The 21,574-nt window shown below is 39.1% G+C and overlaps 1 protein-coding gene across 1 annotated transcript; it reads left to right on the forward strand.

The window, feature by feature from the left end:
• Positions 1–524: 524 nt before the first annotated feature.
• Positions 525–19,437, forward strand: LOC135475565 (SWI/SNF complex subunit SMARCC2-like). The gene is given in 25 exon segments (XM_064755493.1): positions 525–638; positions 2,173–2,292; positions 2,482–2,567; positions 2,889–3,136; positions 4,609–4,678; positions 5,170–5,245; positions 5,719–5,802; positions 6,509–6,574; positions 7,312–7,409; positions 7,595–7,722; positions 7,863–7,951; positions 8,296–8,522; positions 8,793–8,906; positions 9,154–9,310; positions 9,747–9,866; positions 10,369–10,567; positions 12,658–12,780; positions 13,079–13,176; positions 13,178–13,238; positions 13,944–14,119; positions 15,031–15,183; positions 15,501–15,635; positions 16,718–16,856; positions 17,582–18,022; positions 18,752–19,437. Coding segments are annotated over 25 exon segments (3,381 nt in total). The 3' UTR covers positions 18,811–19,437.
• The last annotated feature ends 2,137 nt before the right edge of the window (positions 19,438–21,574 follow it).

Genomic DNA, 21,574 nt, shown 5'->3' on the forward strand with positions numbered 1-21,574 from the left:
TCGAAATGGAACTGTAAGAAGAAAATTAATTATTGCTGAAAACCAGAAAACTGCGTAAGTCGGCAAATACAGAAACCAGATTGAATTGCTTAAACAGAAAATTTAAGTCATTCCCTAGTTTCTTTGATCATAGGATCGGGCAGACGTGTCTCGCCGAAATAAATAAATAAATAAGTAAGATAAAATGAAAGAAATGTGTACAAAATATGAAGGATTTTCTTTCGTGTGCATGCTTATTTAAAAACTACTTTTTTACCTTACCTCCAACAAAAAATGAGTATTTTTAAGCTGAAAAAATAACTTTTCAAAAACTTTTAAACTGAAATATATCAGCTTAATTATAATATAACATGTTTTTTTAACAAACGCCTGAGCCTACCACAGCAAGTTGTTGTGCCAGCATCTGTATGCTGTAATAAACCTGATAATTATCAGTACCTCAGGAACATCCCTGTCATAGGTCACAGGAGCATAACGAGAGACTAATTCAGCTCATGAAAAGGTACGAGTGTTAGGCACTCAAAATGGCGGTTCAGAGGAAGAAGGACGGTGGGCCCAACGTGAAGTTTTTTGAGTCTGTAGAGACGATCGCACAGTTCGATTCTGTGCGAACATGGCTCCACAAAAACTGCAAAAAGGTATACAAACGCTAAGCCCATTAAATGTACGAAATTCTGAAACTACATCAAAGTTTTCAAGGCAAGCATACCGGCGTGGGTTTGCCGACGGTCCTTTGTCTGCCTATGTGTCCTCTGTTTTGTTTTACGGTTTTGGTGAGTTTGCGATGAGTTAAGATCTGGTCTAAAAAGTTTGTGTACGTGCTGACGCGTATTGGACAGTGAACTGTTGTCCAAAAGCAGCGATGGTACCCGTATTTGTTGTTAATTTTCAACAACGCTTAAGTGCAATCAGTGACATACCTCAAGGGGAATAACTCATTGATTCTGGTTACTTCTTCGCTCAATAATTCCAGTCGGCATTTCAGGCATCTCAGGAGTTCAGGCAGATGTAGCCTAGCCTAGGTGGGGGCTCTCGTAAAGAACCACGGCTAAAAGACAATGATTTTACGTTAGGTGCCAATGCCACCGTCAAGTGGGCATACAGATATGTGTTTTCTGTTTAGCAACTACCATAAAATAACGCCTTTCATCCAAGGGTGAGAGACCCTACTGCGCCTCGCTGATATCCATGTGAACAACTCGTGAGACCCTTTAAATGCCGATTGGACTTACAGCTCGAGGTCTATCTGAGCACTCCTTACGTAGCGCTCAAGTATACTGTCATTTGACCCTAAACAATAAATTTCACTGACATTTACGTCCATTTATTTGTATTGCACTGATTCCCTAGCTCTGAATATCTCTATCTTTGTTTGCACTTTTTCAGAGCTATGAAACCTTGTATTTTATTTTACTTTTCTTGGAGTAGTGCCAGATTTCTGCTGCATCGCACCTCAAGCTCTTATTTTGTGTCTCCTGCAAAAGCACAGACCTTCACGAATATGCATGCTACAGTTTCGGTGGCCTCACCTTTATTCTAGCAGCCTGTTTTAAATTTGGTTTAAAGGCCCACTTCATTTCGCTTTGCAAAATGTACCGACTGGATTTTTTAATTCATCGATTAAAAGTTGAGTCAGGTAAATATTAGAAATTGTTGAAAGTAGGCTTCAACGTTTAATTTAATTGATCTAATCCTAGGTGTAGACACGTCAAAGCCAGCATCAGTAAACCATCATTTTAACAGTAATTCCGCCATGTAAACTTTTGAAGGAAGTCAAAGCGATGTCTGCCATGTTATAAAATCTAACTTCTGCCAAATGTGCTGTCTAATCTTGTCAGTCCATCTTCCACCTCTGCCTTAATTGGTAACCCCAAAGTTTGTCTTTCATGAATTGTATTTACAACATTAGCCGTGTCACTTTACAGGTTCCTGTCCTTCGTATTATACAATGTAAATAAACGATAGAGTTTCCGATGTAACCCAAAATGCTGTCTCAAAGAAAAATAGACAATGATATTATGATATTCATGTATACATATATATTTGTTGACAGGATAAATTTCTAATGTATTCCATTTGTCAATATAGAGTCTTAGTGAATGTATTGGTTGTGGTTGCTGTGAAATACTTTTAATGAGTTCAGCTTGCATTTTCTGCTTCTATTTAAATCAGTACATTCAAGCAGAACCGCCGACGAACAAGAACCTGGCAAGTCTTGTAGTACAGCTGCTACATTTCCAGGAGGATGCTTTTGGGAAGCAAGTCAGCAACCCAGCCCTGACAAAATTGCCTGTAAGTAAATTACTAAACTTGAATTGCCACTTACTTTCATGCAAAATGAATAGAGAAGAAGTTTACTGCCAAATTGTCAGAATTGAAATGACTCACTTATTTTAGTTTGTACAGTTTTAAATACTGAAACATAGGAATGGAAAGACTCTTACTATACCCGTTTGCAACCATTTTTATGTTCTTTTTCAGATGCGATGCTTCTTAGATTTCAAACCTGGCTTGGCACTGTGCCATATTTTGGCTGCAGTTTACAAATTCAAGAGTGACCAAGGATGGTACGTTTGAGAATAGTTGCAAACTAATTTATAATCTGGTATGATGAAAAATGTGTATCACTTCAGGCCTTAATAATAATGTACAATAATTCATCTAAAGTTTAACATTTGTCAGATGACACCTTTTGCTCGATTTTGATTCATTCATTCACCTTAAATTGCTACATTAAATCAGGAAGACTTTAATTTTGGCATCAAAAGTATAACTTTAAGGCCATTATGTGCTTCTAACCCAAACATATCAGGTGACAGATCTGCAACAGCTTTAGGTGAAATACAGTAGTCACAGTGTGTACATGTATATTTTTATGTTGGTTGCAGGCGTCGGTTTGACTTCCAGCTGCCATCACGCATGGACAGGAATGTTGAAATGTTCATGCAGATAGAGAAAAGTTTGGTACAGAACAAATGCCTAACTCTACCTCATATATTCATAAGACCTGATAATGACCGTGGGCTGATTCCCAAACTGAAGGATATCATCAAGCGTCACCAGGGCACGATTGCAGACAATCCTGATGATGCCACTCACATCATTCATCCTCTTCCTGTTAACAGTAACCCTGAAGGTAAGACCCTACTTATACAGGTCAACTGTAATTCCTAAGACCTTACCTAGAATCATATTAGAACACCTCAGAGGTGAAATTTTCAAAAAAAATTTTGTTTAACATTTTGATTCTACATTTTCTTATTCTTCCACTCACTTAAAAGAATGAAAACCATGTTTGAGTTGTAAATACTTAAATTTGGCCAAAAGTAGAACCAGTGCTATTGTTTTTCCTTAGTTCTCTCAGACTAGGGGCATTTACTCACTGAGGGATTACATGCTGTGAAGACCTGCCCCTGGTAAATGTTAAGCTTGTAGCTACCAGTTGGGAACTGTATAAACTGTGAACTGCTTATAGAGACATCTGCTGAAGCAGGCGGTGTGGATCTCATATACATGTACATGTTAACAAAAACAACAGCCTTAATCCCAATATCGTGGTGCAATCAGGGAAAGGGTTTATGAAAACATTTCAGCGGGTTTTGCTCATTTGTGGAACAAGATACATGTGGTAGTTAGGATTTTACATGATAATGTTGATTTTCACAGCAGATGGGACAATTCTTTATTACAATTAATCACTTTATTGAAAAATTTTGTGTTTGAATGCAAGCAACCTGTGGATGGTCGTGGGTTTCCCCCCTAAGCTTTGCCTGCTTTCCTGCCACCATCATGCTGGCTATGACCCAAACACCAAATAAATAAGGAAACCAGTCAACTGTAACTCTGAATGTAGGACCCCTCTTAAACTCTTCAGTGGTAACCCTAAATTTAGGTCCCATATAAACCAGTCAACAGAAACTCTGAAGGCAAAGACTCTGTTTAAGCCAGTGAACATAGTCTGAATGTTGGCCCCCTCTTCAGTTAATTAATTAATTCATTTAACAGTTACTATGAAGGTAAAGCCCCATTTTGAGTAGTAATACTGAAGTTAATTCACACTTAAAAGCAGTCAGCAGTATCCCTTTGGCCTCTAGACAATTTTAGCGATTTGTATAAACCTAAAGTTATGGGTTTTTTTATGCTATTATTGAATGATAAATATAGTCATTTGTAACTAAATGTTAGCATCTCTTTATGATATGGCTGCAATATTGTCCAACAGGCTGTAAGCCATAATAATTCATTCATTCTAAATGTTATCATCACTGGAAGGCGATTTACGGATATGGGTTGAAATTTAGCACATTGTTGCTGGTAAAAAAGCTCAAGCCAACTTTCCTGAGTAAACCTGTTCCTTTGAAACTTTTCCCCAGTTTTAATAATCTGTAGACATATGGTTAGACTGTCTGTATTAAAACACACCTCTTACCTGTTTTATACATACATTGTATTGCTCATTATTTCTTTGGGAAAATATGACAGCTATACATAATTCAGGCTTGGGTTTAATTACTGTTAATTATGGAACCCATATCTTTTCTTTGAATGTCTTTTCAAATTATTATTGAAACAAATTGTCTTTTTTTTTTTTTTTTTTTCGCCATTTAGATGAGTTTTTGCGACCTGTTCTAAAGAGAGATCGCCACACAATGGTCCACTGGTGGTACTTCCCTGACAGGTATGAATGTGGTGGCTGGCAACTCGTGCTTGGCTTCATTCTGGTAACTTAGACTTTTTAAAATGTTGGTTACCTCATCTTTAGAAGAATGTGGCTGAGGTTAGTTTTGTTGTGTTCTTTAATGCTTTAAGCATTTTAAAGTATTGTAACGAAATCAAAAGTGTATTTATGAATTATAAAAAAGACAATAAAGTCATTGTTGTGTGTTTTCAAGAAGTTTTTAACTTCTTGAAACCATCAGAATAACTTCATTACTTGATTGATGTCAGCAGGATTTTTATCTGTCAAGATTGCACACACTTACAAAAGAAGTACAAACAGATTTATCACAGCGCAGATGTTCATATATATATCAGTTAACCCTTCTTCCTGAAGATCCTCAAGTACTTAATTAATACCTCATCAGTTTACAGTACTCTGGTACTGAGGCGAGGACCACTGATCACGAGGACCACTGATAAATGAATTGATTTATGCATTCTGTGTTACAGCTATGACACCTGGGTTGCAGATGTGAATATAGATCAGGATGTGGAGCCCCCAACCACACCCAATGGAGCCTGGGAGGTGAGTGATCACAGCTCACAATACACAATTACATAATTACATTTACAGTTACATTCTACTAATTATTGTCTTGGAGACTGGATATTCTGTTATCTTGTGACATGTATGATTGTCAAACTTTTTAAGTTCGATTGAGTGTAGTCTTTGGACTGATTTACTGTGGATGTATTTAATATTTACATTTTGCTCAGTTTGGTGCAGTGTGATAATGTGGAATGGTCTTGGTAAAGTGGTGTTAGTGTTATGTACTCTATGTCCTAGTCACAGTTTTGCAATAATGATGTAAAGAAAAAAAAAGTAAGTATTGCCGTGTAACAATAATCTGACCATACTTGATGGGCTTCAGATTCCCAAGTTTCCAAATGGCAGTGGTACACATTTCACACACATCTGTTGATGTCTGACATAACCTATGTAGTATGTTAATTCTAAGATTTTGTTTACCTTATGACCCTACTTCTGTCTGTGGCCAGGTGAATGCCAGGTGGCTGTTGGATTTGGAAGAGTTTAATGAGTGGATGAATGAAGAGGATTACCTTGTGGACGAGGACAGCAGCGTAAGTAGATCACCATGGATCATGGTAACATGGTGAAGGGGTGTTGCATGTTAGGATGTTAAAGATGGAATGAGCGTACACACGAGGAGAAGGGGTGGCCAGAATCATCGAAAATATATATCAGTCTTAATTGTAATTGCAATGACATCCATTAACAGCATCCAAAACTTCCAGTGTAAGTATTGTCATTGTTCAGCATTTTGAGATTGAAACTTTTAGTGTCCAAATTATTATTATTCTAACGTTTTCACTCAGTCTTTTCAAATGTATTAGTGTGGAGTACTAAACTTGTTGACAAATCCTGGGTTGTGTAGATTACATTTGACCTTTGTCATTGCTCGTGTTGGTGATGGAGCTGTAGTTGTATGTGTGTCATAGATATTAAAGCTATTTAGATGCTGGAAAAGATGCTTCCTTTCTGTTTGCAACTTAATTTTAATACATGTACAGTGCTTTGTGAAGCTGATTCAAACCGGTGATAAATCTACATGTTTAGCAAGAATTATCATGCGCCTTTCCTATTGTTGATATAGTTTAAAGTATTGCTGTGATTTTGATTGATAAACATGATTGTTTAAAATGATGTCCACATTTTGAAGAGACACTGTGGAGAGTAGTAGTAGGGCGGCACAGTTTGTGGGTGAGGGTGTAGACAGGATCTGCATGTGACCTGTGTTAATGTGCTGCTATATGTACGGTTTTACAGAGTGAGAGCAGTGGTGGAAAGAAGGGCAAGCGTAGCAGTAGCCGGGTCAAGCTCAGTCTTGATGATGTAAGTCTTATCTTAAGATCAGTGTGCCCAGCTTTATTGTAGATTGCGTGAAGGCCCTATGCTACCCACCATTGAGTGTCACATTTCACCATCAGTAATGAACGTACAACGTGCTAGATGCCTTTAAGCTGACTGGATTAGGTTTGTGAAAACTACCCTTAAAACCCAAGATGAAGGTGTTAACTCTTGTATCAGGCCACTGAGTGGAAATGTGCGAGAAAAGTAAAGAAGCAATCATGTCAGTTCTTCCAGTGTTTGATATGTGTCTTGCTGTAGGACTTGATCTGGTGTTATATTACTGTTTGGAAGTTAGTGGTTAGATTTGCTTCAATGCTTGAGTTGATTTGGAAATAAAAAAATAACTGTTATTTGGTTTTTGATTTGGTGTCATTGTAAATGACCTCCTTTTTTATACTCAGGGAACAAAAATAACCTCCTGTAAAATATGAATAAGTGTCATAGAATAAGTTAGAACAGTAGATATTTTCCAATACAAGCATATCATAACAGACTGTTCTGGTATTAAATAGTAGGCAATTCATTGTGTTCTCTTTATCTCATTGATCTGAAAATTAGGGGTTGTTACCTATAGCAGTTGTCTGTCTGACCCAACTTTAATGTGAGGCGCAGCATGATACCAAACATTCCCCTCACCTGTAGAGGAAAACAGTGGTTGTAAGAAGTGTGCACAAATTTATGTGTAATAAGTGCTAGCATGGTGGTGATGTTTTCTGTAGATAACGCCCAGCCCAGACTCGGACAGGAGAGACAAGAAGAAACAAGGCAAGAGGAAGCGCTCCCCGTCACCAGGTGCAGACAAAAAGAAGAGAAAAAGGTAACTTCACAAAGTTGAATTTGCAAAAAGTAAGCCCCCCCCCCCCCCAAATCCCAAACAGATAAAATGTGTATTTAAAACACAACAAATATTTCATATTTCTGCGATTCAGAACGACCAAAGCAGATCATGCTGAGTTATAGTAATGTAATGTGTTCTGGTTCTGCACTGTTTTTTGTTTGTAGCTTGAGGAGCCCAGCAGTTACAGGACCCAAGAAGAAATCATGGCGAGAAGAAGAAGAAGATTTAACAAAAGACATGGAGGATCCTACCCCAGAACCTAACATACAAGAAGTGCAGCTAGCCAAACAAGGTAAAGTCAAGCTGCATTATGACTGGTGATACGTTTTAGCATCAATACTTTGATCATTAACTCCATTGTCGTTATTTATTGTGCTGCTTTCCTGGACATAGTGATTGTGTGTGATCATGTCTGTGTTTTGTTTCATCTAGTACCCGGGTCACGGAGTCAAAAAGATAGTGAGGTTCAGCCTGTGAAGGGTGGCACTATGATGGATCTGGATGAAGATCAGGAAGAAAAGGTACTCGTCTGAGCATTGAAATAGGCACTCACCCATATACCTAAACATCGAAAAAGGCACTGTGTTTGGTCTTTTCCACCAATATACCTAACCAGTTCAGTACGAGTGAAATATCTTTTGTACAGTATAAAACACAAATTTGTTTTCTCCTACAACACTTTGTCCTTTATCTTTACTCAAATTTTCTTTGAAACTGTGTTATACATGGTAATTGCCAAGGTTTTTTATCAAAGTACCAGTAACAAGAAGAAATTAAAGTTCAGTCAACACTTACCTCAGGTTCAGTGTTGATTTGTAAAACGTAGGTTTTAATTGATGTTAAAATTACTGCTGTGTGGATTCAGGTGGAGAAGGATGAGGGGACAGGGACAAGAGAGGGAACACCAGCTGGGGAGGAAGGGAAGGAAGGGGAGAAGAAAGATGAGCAGGACGACAATGTTACAGAACAGACCCATCACATCATCATTCCCAGTTACTCAGCATGGTTTGACTATAACAGTATCCACGCCATAGAGAGGAGGGGGCTGCCTGAATTCTTCAATGGCAAGAATAAATCAAAAACACCTGAAATGTGAGTTGTGGCATTTGCCAAGACTATCTCCAAAGATACACAGAGAGTTGTGAATGGTGATATGGTGACTAGAGTGAGGTTAAGTGGTTTTTGCAAGAGAATTCTGTGGAACAAACTTGACATGAGTATGGGCATTTTTAACTGCCAAGATTTATGTTTGCACTATGTGTGCATGAAGTATGTTTCAACACACGTATACTATTGAAATAATTCACAAATGTTCTGGTGGAAATAACAGTATTGATAATATTAGAGTGTTCTTCTTTTCAGCTACATGGCATACAGGAATTTTATGCTGGACACATACAGATTAAACCCCCAGGAGTATCTCACAAGTACAGCATGTCGGCGAAACTTGGCAGGAGATGTTTGTGCAATAATGAGGTAGGGTAGTTTTTGTACACAGGTATAATTTTCTTTTTGATTGCTCAGAGACCTTTTTCATTAGAACAAAAACTAATTTGTTGTCCTTTTTTCTTATCAAATGATTACTTTGAACCATTTTGAGACAACCTTAAACTTTTGATGTATTTGATATTACATGCCTTGAGTCCTTTGTCCAAGCACTTCAGTTCATCATATAAGCATCATATGGCAGAATGTAAATATATCTCTTCTTGTTAATTTTCAGAGTGCATGCTTTTCTGGAGCAGTGGGGCTTGGTGAATTACCAGGTAGATGCTGAGAGCAGACCCACCCCAATGGGGCCTCCTCCAACTTCACATTTTCACATTCTGGCTGATACTCCATCAGGCCTTCAGCCAGTCAACCCTCCCAAGACATCACAGGTAAAAACACAAGAGACATCTCCTGGAGCTTTTAAAGCATGTCCTTTGAGATAAGTTCTAAGTGATACCATAACTTCATCCAGCTCAAAAAGAACCAAAAAATTACCATATTGTATCTTTAACTATGTGTATAAATGAGGTCTAGTATACCAATCCAACTGGTGATGATTTTGCTAGAGCTATACTTCACTTAGTTTGTTAAACTGAGTAGAAGAGGTGAAGTGCTTGTTCCTACAAGCCTTTCTGGTTTCCTCACCCATCATTATGACTGTTGTGTGTAATATATTTAAGTGCAATAGTCAATGGTGTGGCAAGGAAAAAGGAATGCATAAATTAAGTGAACGAGTGACTTATCGAAATCAAATCGAAACCTCATAATTTGCCATGTTTTATTGCTTTGTAGCTGTTCAGTATCTTTTATTTTTTTGTCCTACAGCCATCTGCAGCTCAGCAGGTGATGAATTTCACAGACAGGAACAAAGACAAGGATGGTGACAAAGAGAGGGACCAGAACTTTGGGCTGAGGACAGATATGTATGCTAAGAAGGCCCTTAAGGTAAGGTGTAATTTTGGTACATGACTACATGTAGTGACAAGTTGTGCAAATACCTTAGTTAATACCTTCACATTGATGAGCGATACAGATCAGTATCCTTATTCCTCAACCTTCTAGCATATGAAAGTGCAACTTTCAGTGGAATTCATACACTTTCTTAGTTTGATTTTGGAGACTAAACTGCATTGGATAGGTTGATCAGTTTCAGGGCTTTACAAAAAGTATAATTTCATCAGTTGATGCAGAATAATGCTATTAGAAAATGCTTGAATAAAAATCTTGCAAAGATGCGAAAAAGCTGAAGAATTTATACAGTAGTCATATTTTTGCCTGTTGGTAGACTGCTGTTTTTGTAACTAGTACTTGTTGTTGTTTATTAGTTGAATGTCCTTATCTGTCCCCTTATCCATGGGGATTTTATGCTAATATAATGTACAAAAGTGGATCAGCCTTACCAGAGGTGATCTTCAGAGTGTAACAACTACGCTTGCTTGCTTGGCAGGATAAAGGCGCAGCCACTCGGTCCAGGGAATGGACTGATCAGGAGACATTGTTGTTGTTGGAAGCTATGGAGATGTACAAGGATGACTGGAATAAGGTGTCTGAGCACGTGGGTAGCAGGACCCAAGATGAGTGTATCCTACACTTTCTGCGTCTACCCATTGAGGACCCATACCTGGAAGACGATAATGGTCAGCTGGGTGAGTGGCTCTCTGAGGTCTCCAGGCAGGCATGTGTTACCCTATGGTTTACCTGGTCAGATGGGATCTGTGTTTAGCCACATACGCAGTCAGAGAAGATAATTTTATCAATGATAACATGCATACACACACTCAAATTAATATAATACATGAAAAAGCACTATAAAGTGAAGAGTTTTTTTTTTTTTTTTTTTTTTTTTTTGACATGCCCCAAAAGTAATAAATGTTTTGGGGTTTTTGAGGCATATTTTATGCTCTGCTTCATTCATATTTTCTGTAAATGGTTGGTAATATTGGGAAATGTCACTGATGAACATACTGGGAATGCAGGACTAGCTTAGCACCCCAGGTCAGGTTCTCTCTCTAACACACAAGGTTTGACAGGTATCACAATCACCCCAGGTCAGGTTCTCTCTCTAACACACTAGGTTTGACAGGTATCACAATCATTCCAGGTCAGGTTCTCTCTCTAACACACTAGGTTTGACAGGTATCACAATCACCCCAGGCCAGGTTCTCTCTCTTAACACACTAGGTTTGACAGGTATCACAATCACCCCAGGCCAGGTTCTCTCTCTAACACACTAGGTTTGACAGGTATCACAATCATTCCAGGTCAGGTTCTCTCTCTAACACACTAGGTTTGACAGGTATCACAATCACCCCAGGCCAGGTTCTCTCTCTTAACACACTAGGTTTGACAGGTATCACAATCACCCCAGGCCAGGTTCTCTCTCTAACACACTAGGTTTGACAGGTATCACAATCACCCCAGGTCAGGTTCTCTCTCTAACACACTAGGTTTGACAGGTATCACAATCATTCCAGGTCAGGTTCTCTCTCTAACACACTAGGTTTGACAGGTATCACAATCACCCCAGGCCAGGTTCTCTCTCTTAACACACTAGGTTTGACAGGTATCACAATCACCCCAGGCCAGGTTCTCTCTCTAACACACTAGGTTTGACAGGTATCACAATCATTCCAGGTCAGGTTCTCTCTCTAACACACTAGGTTTGACAGGTATCACAATCACCCCAGGCCAGGTTCTCTCTCTTAACACACTAGGTTTGACAGGTATCACAATCATTCCAGGTCAGGTTCTCTCTCTAACACACTAGGTTTGACAGGTATCACAATCATTCCAGGTCAGGTTCTCTCTCTAACACACTAGGTTTGACAGGTATCACAATCACCCCAGGCCAGGTTCTCTCTCTAACACACTAGGTTTGACAGGTATCACAATCATTCCAGGTCAGGTTCTCTCTCTAACACACTAGGTTTGACAGGTATCACAATCACCCCAGGCCAGGTTCTCTCTCTTAACACACTAGGTTTGACAGGTATCACAATCACCCCAGGCCAGGTTCTCTCTCTAACACACTAGGTTTGACAGGTATCACAATCATTCCAGGTCAGGTTCTCTCTCTAACACACTAGGTTTGACAGGTATCACAATCACCCCAGGCCAGGTTCTCTCTCTTAACACACTAGGTTTGACAGGTATCACAATCACCCCAGGCCAGGTTCTCTCTCTAACACACTAGGTTTGACAGGTATCACAATCACCCCAGGTCAGGTTCTCTCTCTAACACACTAGGTTTGACAGGTATCACAATCATTCCAGGTCAGGTTCTCTCTCTAACACACTAGGTTTGACAGGTATCACAATCACCCCAGGCCAGGTTCTCTCTCTTAACACACTAGGTTTGACAGGTATCACAATCACCCCAGGCCAGGTTCTCTCTCTAACACACTAGGTTTGACAGGTATCACAATCATTCCAGGTCAGGTTCTCTCTCTAACACACTAGGTTTGACAGGTATCACAATCACCACAGCAGACTACTTATTCTCCAGACTCACCGCTCGAGCCTTACAGAAACTGCAGTTTGAAGCCCCAAGAAGAAAGCTAATGAGCTTTTTTGTAGCTCTATACGTTAGAAGTTAAGAAATACGAACCAAGCATATCATGTATCCTTTAATTAGTTTTTATAAATACACGTAAATAGAAATATAAGAAATAAAGACCGATCGCTGAATTTGACAAAGTTTGCTGTAACCCAGTCCACTTTTCTCCCCTATGTACAGGTCCCCTGACGTACCAACCTGTGCCCTTCTCACAGAGTGGCAATCCTGTCATGTCCACGGTGGCCTTCCTGGCCTCAGTCGTTGACCCAAGGGTAGCCAGTGCCGCAGCCAAGTCTGCCTTGGGTAAGTCCCTAAATCACTTGAGCTTTCACAGTGTAAATACTCATCCATATTTTTTTATGCACCTTTTCTATGAAATGATGATTTCCTTTCTCTTATCCTGGACAGAAGATCATATATTTGTTTCCACTGTTTTTCATCTTTAACACAAAGATAAACAGAATAATGCACACAATATTCAAAAAGATTTGGGAATCACAGTTTACTCTTCAGGTTACTCATTCAAATGAAAATAGGTAACAATACTGTATTGAATAAAAAATATAAATGTTCTGATTGCCACGATGGGCTTGATTTCCAGAGGAGTTCTCAAAGATGAAGGAAGAGGTTCCGCCTGCCTTGATTGACGCCCATGTGCGCTCAGTGGAGGCAGCCATCAACAGCGGGAAGGGAGGTGACGGCCACATTCGGACTGGATAAGAGCGGCATTGCGGGTACAAGCTCTGATAAGGAAGAAGGTAGTAAAATGTCAAGATCAACTGACCTTCGGTGTCAGCTCAGAATCACTCCACAACTTTTTCCGTGTTTAACTGAATGTAAATTGACCCACCAAAACTGTCCTGTCTCTGTCACATATTGGCCATGTGTGATGACTCGCCTCCTCTCCCTTGGCCTTTTCAGTTTGTAAATGGTACCTGGTAGTCCTTGATCTTTGGCACTGTTACTTGACTTCACCTGTTTTTAAATATTACGTTTGTGCAGTTTTTTTAATGGTTTGTGTGAATTATTTCATTGATGTATTGGGTGAGTTCAAAGACCCACATGTTCAGATTTTTGTTCAAATTGCTGTTGTAGTGTTCCTCATGTATTCTTTATATCTAAAGAAAATTTGTACATTCCAGACATACTTTTTGCGTATGTCACAAATGTAGCTTTGATGTAACAAAGTGTGAGAATTTGTCTGGAACATGCTGTAAAACATCTGATGTAACGTTAAGGAACCAATACAAACAAAATTTGGTTGATATTACCAAACAAACCAGGCTGTCATAGTAACTTACTTAAAGAGGAATTCTGATATCTGAGTGTGGCACATTTTGATGTGGATCTTTTTATGTCCATACAGCAACCAATGAGCCTGCAGAACCTGGTATTCAGCAGCCAGACACACCCACCCAAGCCACACCCTCCAAGACCACACCCACTCCTTCTACACCCCCCATCAGCCACAACCACAACAGAGGAGCCAAAGAAAGAGGCTGGGGAAGAGGAGAAGGAAACAAAAGAGGAAAAGACTGAGGAGAGCATGGATACTAGTGAAACCAAGAAGGAAGAGGTGGCAGAGGTGAAAAAAGAAGCAGACACCGAGGAAAACAAGGATTCAGAAGAAGGCGAAAAAGAGGTGTGCATTCTGCTCAACCTCAAAAGTTTGCTGGATGTAGTAATTGATTGAAATGAACTGAAGTGTGCGCTTTTAATTGGCCATTCTTGATAGTTATTTAAATGAACAGAAGATAAACCAATTGTTATACCCCCAGCAACTAAGTTAGTGGTGGGAGGCTTCTGTGGCTCAATTGGTTAGCGCAGCATAATGACCCTGAAGCCTCTCAGCAATGCGGTCGCTGTGAGTTCAAGTCCAGCTCATGCTGGCTTCCTCTCAGGCTGTAGGTCTGACAGCAACCTGCGGATCAGGTATCTGGTCGTAGGTATCTGTCGGGCTCTGTCCGGTTTCCTCACACCATAATGCTGGCGGCCATTGTACAAGTGAAATATTCTTGAGTACCGTATAAAACACCAATCAAATAAATAAATAAATTAAAGTTAGCCGGGGCGGGGTGTCTTTCTCTGTGTAGATGCGATTTTGTCCATGCATTTGCTCATTTAGGATTTTACGTAACCATACTTTTCCATGCTGTCCATGCATCTTCTCCCAGACTACTGCCGATTTTGATGAAACTTACCATACATCTTGCCTATCATCTGAAATTATGCATGGTTAAGTTTAATGGCAGTCGGGATAATTATTTTCAGAATTACTCCAGTTCAGGTGCATAGTGCAGTAAAGGATTTTCGTGTACACTGTATTCTTTTCTGATTGCTACATTTCTCCTTACGAACTGGATGTACCAGTAGTGCAATCAGTGCACACCATGAATGGCCCATGAAATAATCTATATGAAGGTAAACTAAGCAACACCTCATCCTGTCATTTATTTTAAGGTATTCTTAGTTTTTTTTTGTTTTTTTTTTTGGAAATGTTGGTGGGTATTTTGGACATCTGGATTCTAGTTTTCCATATTTCTGCGATTTCAGAAGAAACAGGAAGAGGATGGGGAGAAGAAGGAGGAAGAAGAAGAGAAGAAGCCTGAAGATGGGACTGTATCCATTGCCAAGCCTAAAGATGATGGTGGTAACATTGCCACTGCTGCAGCAGCCGCACTTGCTGCAGCTGCTGTTAAGGCCAAGGTTAGTCAATATGAACTGATAATTCTTGTGTTTATTCATCCAGGATGGTGCTGAAATAGTTAAATGTGTGAATGGCTGTCATGTAATGACTGTTTCTCCAATCAAAAAAGATATAAATTTCAATTTATAAATTTGTTTGGTTTGGTATCATGGCGAGTGGGTTTTGTTTTTTTATTGCATGTATTGACCTGATTGTTTTTTAAGTGTATCCTCTAAGCATGTTCTTACCCATTATTCCACCTGTCTGTAGGAACATGTCATCCCAGCTGGCTGTTTACCATTATCTCACCTGTCCATATTTTCTGTTTCCTGTGCAGCACCTAGCAGCTGTTGAGGAGAGGAAGATCAAGAGTCTGGTCGCTCTCTTGGTAGAGACGCAGATGAAGAAGTTAGAAATCAAACTGAGACACTTTGAGGAGCTAGAAACAATTATGGACAGGGAGAGAGAAGCTGTAAGTTGGCTTTTTCTGGTTATAGCAGGCAAAGTTTGATGTTAAATATTGTTTTACCACCACAATTGGAAAGGAAAATGTACATATACCTGCTGGTATTCTGTTACAAACTATTTTATTTTCCCCATAGCACATAAGGGTGTCAGTATTCCACAAATTTGTAATAGTGTCTACCTAATTCTTCTAAAATTTGCGACAGATATTAGTAGTGTTGAAAGTAGAATATTAAATTTCTTTATCAGCCTTTTGGAAAAGTAAAGATACAAGTATGTTGTTCATTAGATGGTTTAACCATGTGAAAAAAAAGAAACTCAATATTCCTGCTATAATTACATATATATTGGCTAAAATGAGCAGACAAGGTGTCCCAAATTTTAAAAGAAACAGTGAATTTGATCCTGACAAGGATAATCTATGCTGCGAAATACTGTCAATCTTTATCCCAACTCACCACACCTTAGGACATCTGTTTCTTTGCTGTGTTTGTACAATTCACAAGTTGGAGACATACCATAAATCTGCAATGGCCGTTTTTAATTCAACTAAAGCAGCCTTCAGTTGTCATAGCTGATCAGTCCTTGTCTCTTAATGTTGCTTTCGCGAACCTAGCTTTGGCTATGGCTTTGAGTCAGGAGGAATGTGAGGTACCTGGTGAAGGGGCTGTAGGTTTTTTTCCAAGTTCTAGTATGTTTCCTTTACATACATAAACTTGACTGCCATCATGTTAGTGAGATATTGTTGAGTACAGGATCCATATATGATGGGGGCCTTTTTATGGTGGAGAGAACAGGAGTGCCTGAGGTACTGACCTTTGGGATGTTACTGATGAGTTTTCACACAGTTGAAGTGGTCTAGTAAGACCTGTCAGCTGTTTATATTCACCAAGGCCCCCCAAAACATGGTAACATTGGATTCCAAACACTCTTAAAAGACTGGAGTTGAATCCAATTCAAATAAATAAATACAAATCAGCAAATTTAACATGCTCTCTTAGTTTGTCCCAGTCTTTGGCAAATGGAGCTCATATATGTATTCAGTCAGTTCATGGTTGTTAAGTGATGACATGAATTTTGTGTGAACAGTTGGAGTACCAGAGACAACAGCTGTTACAGGAGAGGCAGCAGTTCCACATGGAACAAATCCGTGCAGCTGAGTACCGCGCCCGGCAGATTGCTGCTCAACAACTGGACAAGGAACAACGACAGCAGCAGGGAGATCCAGGTAAATCTGTCTTTTCTTTTATTCTCAGAAAATGATTGAAGTGTTATTGTCTGAGGTAGTGACTATTGTTTTCTCAAACCATTTACTATTGTGTGGTGGCTGTTCACCAACATAATGTTCTTTTGTAAGAACATAATGGAAAGGCTTGTTTCATTACCATAAGGAAAAATGAGACTCAGATGTTTACAGATTATTCCTGCTATAAAGTGATTTGGCTAGGTACAGTGGTTTAATCAAGGGCTTTAATCCCTCAATATAAACAAAATATTAACAAGTGAAGTGTAAAACAATGGTCAAATAATTAAATGTAACGGGAACATTGATTGGCTTTAGTAACTATGGATATAAACAAAGTATTCTTTAGTGAAATGTACAATAAACAGTCAAATAATTATATTTATCCTGGAGATTGAAGGGATTTAGCTTTTAGGGAAATATTCTGAAGTCAAGTGTAAAACAATAGTCAAATAATTAAGCAAAGAAAATGAGATTCAGATTTTGACATTATTCCTGGTATAAAGCATCTATGGTGGGTGCAGTGGTTTCATTGGTATTCAGTGGCTTTAACTGTGGATGTAAACAAAATATTAACAAGTGAAGTGTTAGACAACATTGAAATAATTAAATTTAATCGGGACATTGAAGATCTATCTTTAAACGTATGATTGTACTTAACACCTAACAGCTGACTTGTATGATGTAACATTTCCTTTCCCATTATTCAGGAGCTGGAGGACCTGGTGGTGCAAGTGCTGCAAGTCAGAATCCAGCCCTAGCAGCAGCTGTGGCTCAGGGTTACCCCTCTCATGGCTCACCCATGCCACCCCAGGGTCCGGCCACCCACCCCCAAGCTGTCGCACACGGCTCTCCCGCTCCTCCGTCAGGGTCACATCAGGCCACACCCATGAACAGTGGAATGTCTAGCTCAGCTCCCACACCACTGGGTCAGAGCTCATCCATGTCACCCAGCTACCCTAACCAAGGCACACCCATCAGTCATCAGAATATAGGCGGCCACTTCCCCTCCTCACATTGCCAGGGTTTCACAGGGGTCACCCATGGTCCCCCCATGGCCAGCCACATGCCTGCCATGCCCAGCCCAGGGCCCCCCATGGGATCACCCCTGCCACAGATGGGAATGAGACCAATGGGATCAGGTACTCCAGGTATAAACAGAACTTCTCATTTCTAACGAACCCTGCTTTTAAATTGTGAAGTGGTGTAACTTAATGGAAGAGATGTGAATATTACGACCAAAGCTCATCTGCAAAAGTACAGTAAATCCCCTATTGTATTACAGAATTTTTCTTCAACTGTTCATCCTACTGTATGAACTGTAGTACACAGGGGTCATTAACCCATGAAAAATTAAAAAAAAAAAACTTCACAGCATTTTACACCAACTTAATACTGCAAGGTGGTTAGTTTGTGAAAAATTTCAGGAAATTGTAGGTGGTTTATGGTTAATCCTTCAGCAGAACTAAGAGGTTATCATTTCCTCTTCTTTCTGAGTTTTTATGTCTTCACACCAGTATGTGTGTTCTGAGATATAAATAATATTTGTGTATCTTAAATTTGTTTTAGGGGCCTAGGTGGATCTGTTGGTTAGCGCAGGAGTCTCTCACCAATGCAGTTGCTGTGAGTTCAAGTTCAGCTCATGCTGGCTTTCTCTGGCTTTCCAGCAACCTGCAGATGGTCATAGTTTCCCCCCGGGCTCTGCCCGGTTTCCACACACCATATTGCTGGCTGCCGTCGTATAAGTGAAATATTCTTATTGTTTTTAAAGAATATTTATTGTCAGATGAGAAAGCCCTTGCATGATTATAGACTTGTGTATTACTTTTGGAGAAATTTATGGAGCATCCATGTTTACATTTTGTATTGTTTTGTTTCAGGTCCTGAAGGGGAAAGGTTTGGCACACCTTCCCCAGCTACACCCTCCCCTAAACCATAGCTCATAGGGGTGGTATTTGTCAGGGTCACAGTCTGTACATCGTTGTTTTTGTTGTCTTCAAATCACACCTCACAGGGGAGGTCAGCATCATGTCCGTACCACACCTACGAGAGGACACCTTACTCACATGCTTCAACTGTCTTAGTACCATTTGTACTTCCTGAGCTTTGTGACATGTTCTCACTGTGTTGTTTTGTATGGTAAAGGTAAAGCTGAGTGTAAAGTCTTGTAAGAAGTGTCATGTGTTTGGAAATGAGCTGCTATGGTCATTATAATTTCACAATGAAATTTTGGTATCAAACGTGATAATCTGAAGCAGAAGTTAATAAATCTTGATACTAGCGTCGATCATATGAAAGCAGACCACAGTGGTCAGAGTAACGCATTTTTCTACAAACAGGTTTGTCACTAACTGCCCGTCTGATGCTACGCATACAGTAATCCTGCGTATATTTTCTTTTACCAGCGTTTGTCAGGTTATGAATTTCTAGATAATTGTTCCCTTCCACATGTATTGTTCTATTTATTGAATCTCTCACAACCTTTTTTCATTTTAATGCCCTTCCCCTGATTGTACATTTCATCAGTCATATCTTATGTAAGAAATAAATACATCTGTCACATACAGTTTTTGTCATGTTTCAACACTGAAAGCAAGTTTGGTATAAATTTTATAAATTTACTCCTCGTGTCCCATAACAGGGAAAGTGATGTAAAGTTAAATGTTAATGGTTGTATCTCAAAATGTCCTACCTGTATTGAGCTCAGGTTTTGCATACATATATAGCACAATAACATGAAAGGGATGTTCCAGTGTTATCGCCACCATGTGTTCATTACCATAAATTACAAAATTCATGACCTTACTATTTTTTTTTCTTCATTGTATGAGAATTCATTTAGCAGTAAATGTTTTTAGTACTTTTATTTATTGATTGGTGTTTTACACTGTATTCATGAATATTTCACTTACGATGATGGCCAGCATTATGATGGGAGAAAACCTAGGACGCCAGTACTTTTGTATATTGTGCTGAAGTTATACTTCCATGTCTCCTACGCGAATTTATTTATTTGAGTGGTGTTTTACGCCATACTCAAGAATATTTCACTTATACTATGACGGCCTGATACACATTGCTGTCGGACCTTCCCACATAAGTCCAGAGAGGAAGCCAGCATGAGTTTCACACTTCATGCATGAGCTTCTGGTAGCCCTGCTACCAAATCTAAGCAAACTTCTTGATGGTGTTTCACAATTGTTAATGAGTTTTCTTAGAGAAATTATTTATTTGTTTGTTACTTAACACCGTCATGGCAAGTTACTCATGAACCTTCCTGCTTGACATGGAGATATGCATACTGTAATAATGGAAGACAAGTGGTCTTGTTCAAATGGCCACACGAGCATCTTCGACCACTTTTAACATCTTGGGCCCCATAAGCAGTTTTCCATTCCAAGGCTTGTTTTACATGGGCTAGTCCTTGGCCAAAGTGGCTTTTCAGGTATCAATCTACAGGTCACCAGATCTCACTGGTATTTGAAGCCTTCCAACACACCTCGGTGCACTGCCCAAGCGAAGTCCGTAGCTTTGTACATTTGATTAGTAGATGACGCATAATGCATTGGAAGTATGTTTCATTACCCAAACTATTACGAATATAAGCTGGAAAAAGTTTTATTAAAAACTAAGATTACACTTGGAAAATGACAAATTCAACGACCACTTCACAATTGGTAAACTTGTCTGTAGTTATATGTATGTGCAACTAGGCATGTACTGACTACATTTTTAGATATGGGTAAATCATATCAACAGATCACAAGTGAAAAAAAAAACTGCTGTCTACCAGTGTGATGGAGAGTAACTTTTGACACAAAACTGAAATCAGACTTGCACTGGATTCTCCTTGGCAGCCAGAATGACTTTCACAAAACCCAATGTACATGTATATAGCTGTTTCTTTTTGGAATAGCCATCCAACAAACCAGAAAACGTGTGAACAAGAACAAATACAAGTATTTTGTAAGCAACACAATACAAATATAAATCTATATACTACATAATTTACTACTTCATTTATTAAAGTACTAGTCCAATCCTGTTTCTTGTTGCCCAGTTTTGACACTTGGTGTCTCATTGGCAGACAGAAATCTTTTGAGTTGAGATTTAGTCATCATGAAGACTTGATGAAGTTACTTCGGTATTAAGAAGGTACATACATGTATATATGTATATACTAGAGGCATACAACTCTCACACACTCTAGTTACAGAGCAATTAGGACCAGAGGGGAACATGATGAGACATACACTGGAGTACACAATGTGCTTGATTTAGATGTCATGACATTTTTGAAATTGTATAATTTTCTGAGACTACCCTGAACAAGCAAATATTCAATTGGAAGCGTAACAATATTCACCCAATTGTTAAGCAGCAAGGTGTGTTACATTAAACACAAGCATAAATACAAATAAGTACTTTTATTTTAACATCAGTAAGGCTTTGATTTTTGGAATGGATCTTGAATGGCCTCAGTGTTAAGATAACTCCAAAGAACATACGAGATCAAGAGTTTGATATCAGGCACCACATAAAACTGCTCATGACAAACACGCTTTTGTCATAACCTATATTTGATTAAGATGATAACCTGTTCTTCAAATGCTGCTCCATAATTACAGCTCAGAACAGCAGTATTTCAGCCAGTGTTTGATTCTTCTATAATATGGATAGGTATAATATACTGGCACAAAAAA

Source organism: Liolophura sinensis, chromosome 1 (genome assembly GCF_032854445.1).
Source record: "Liolophura sinensis isolate JHLJ2023 chromosome 1, CUHK_Ljap_v2, whole genome shotgun sequence".
Taxonomy (NCBI): Eukaryota; Metazoa; Mollusca; class Polyplacophora; order Chitonida; family Chitonidae; genus Liolophura; species Liolophura sinensis.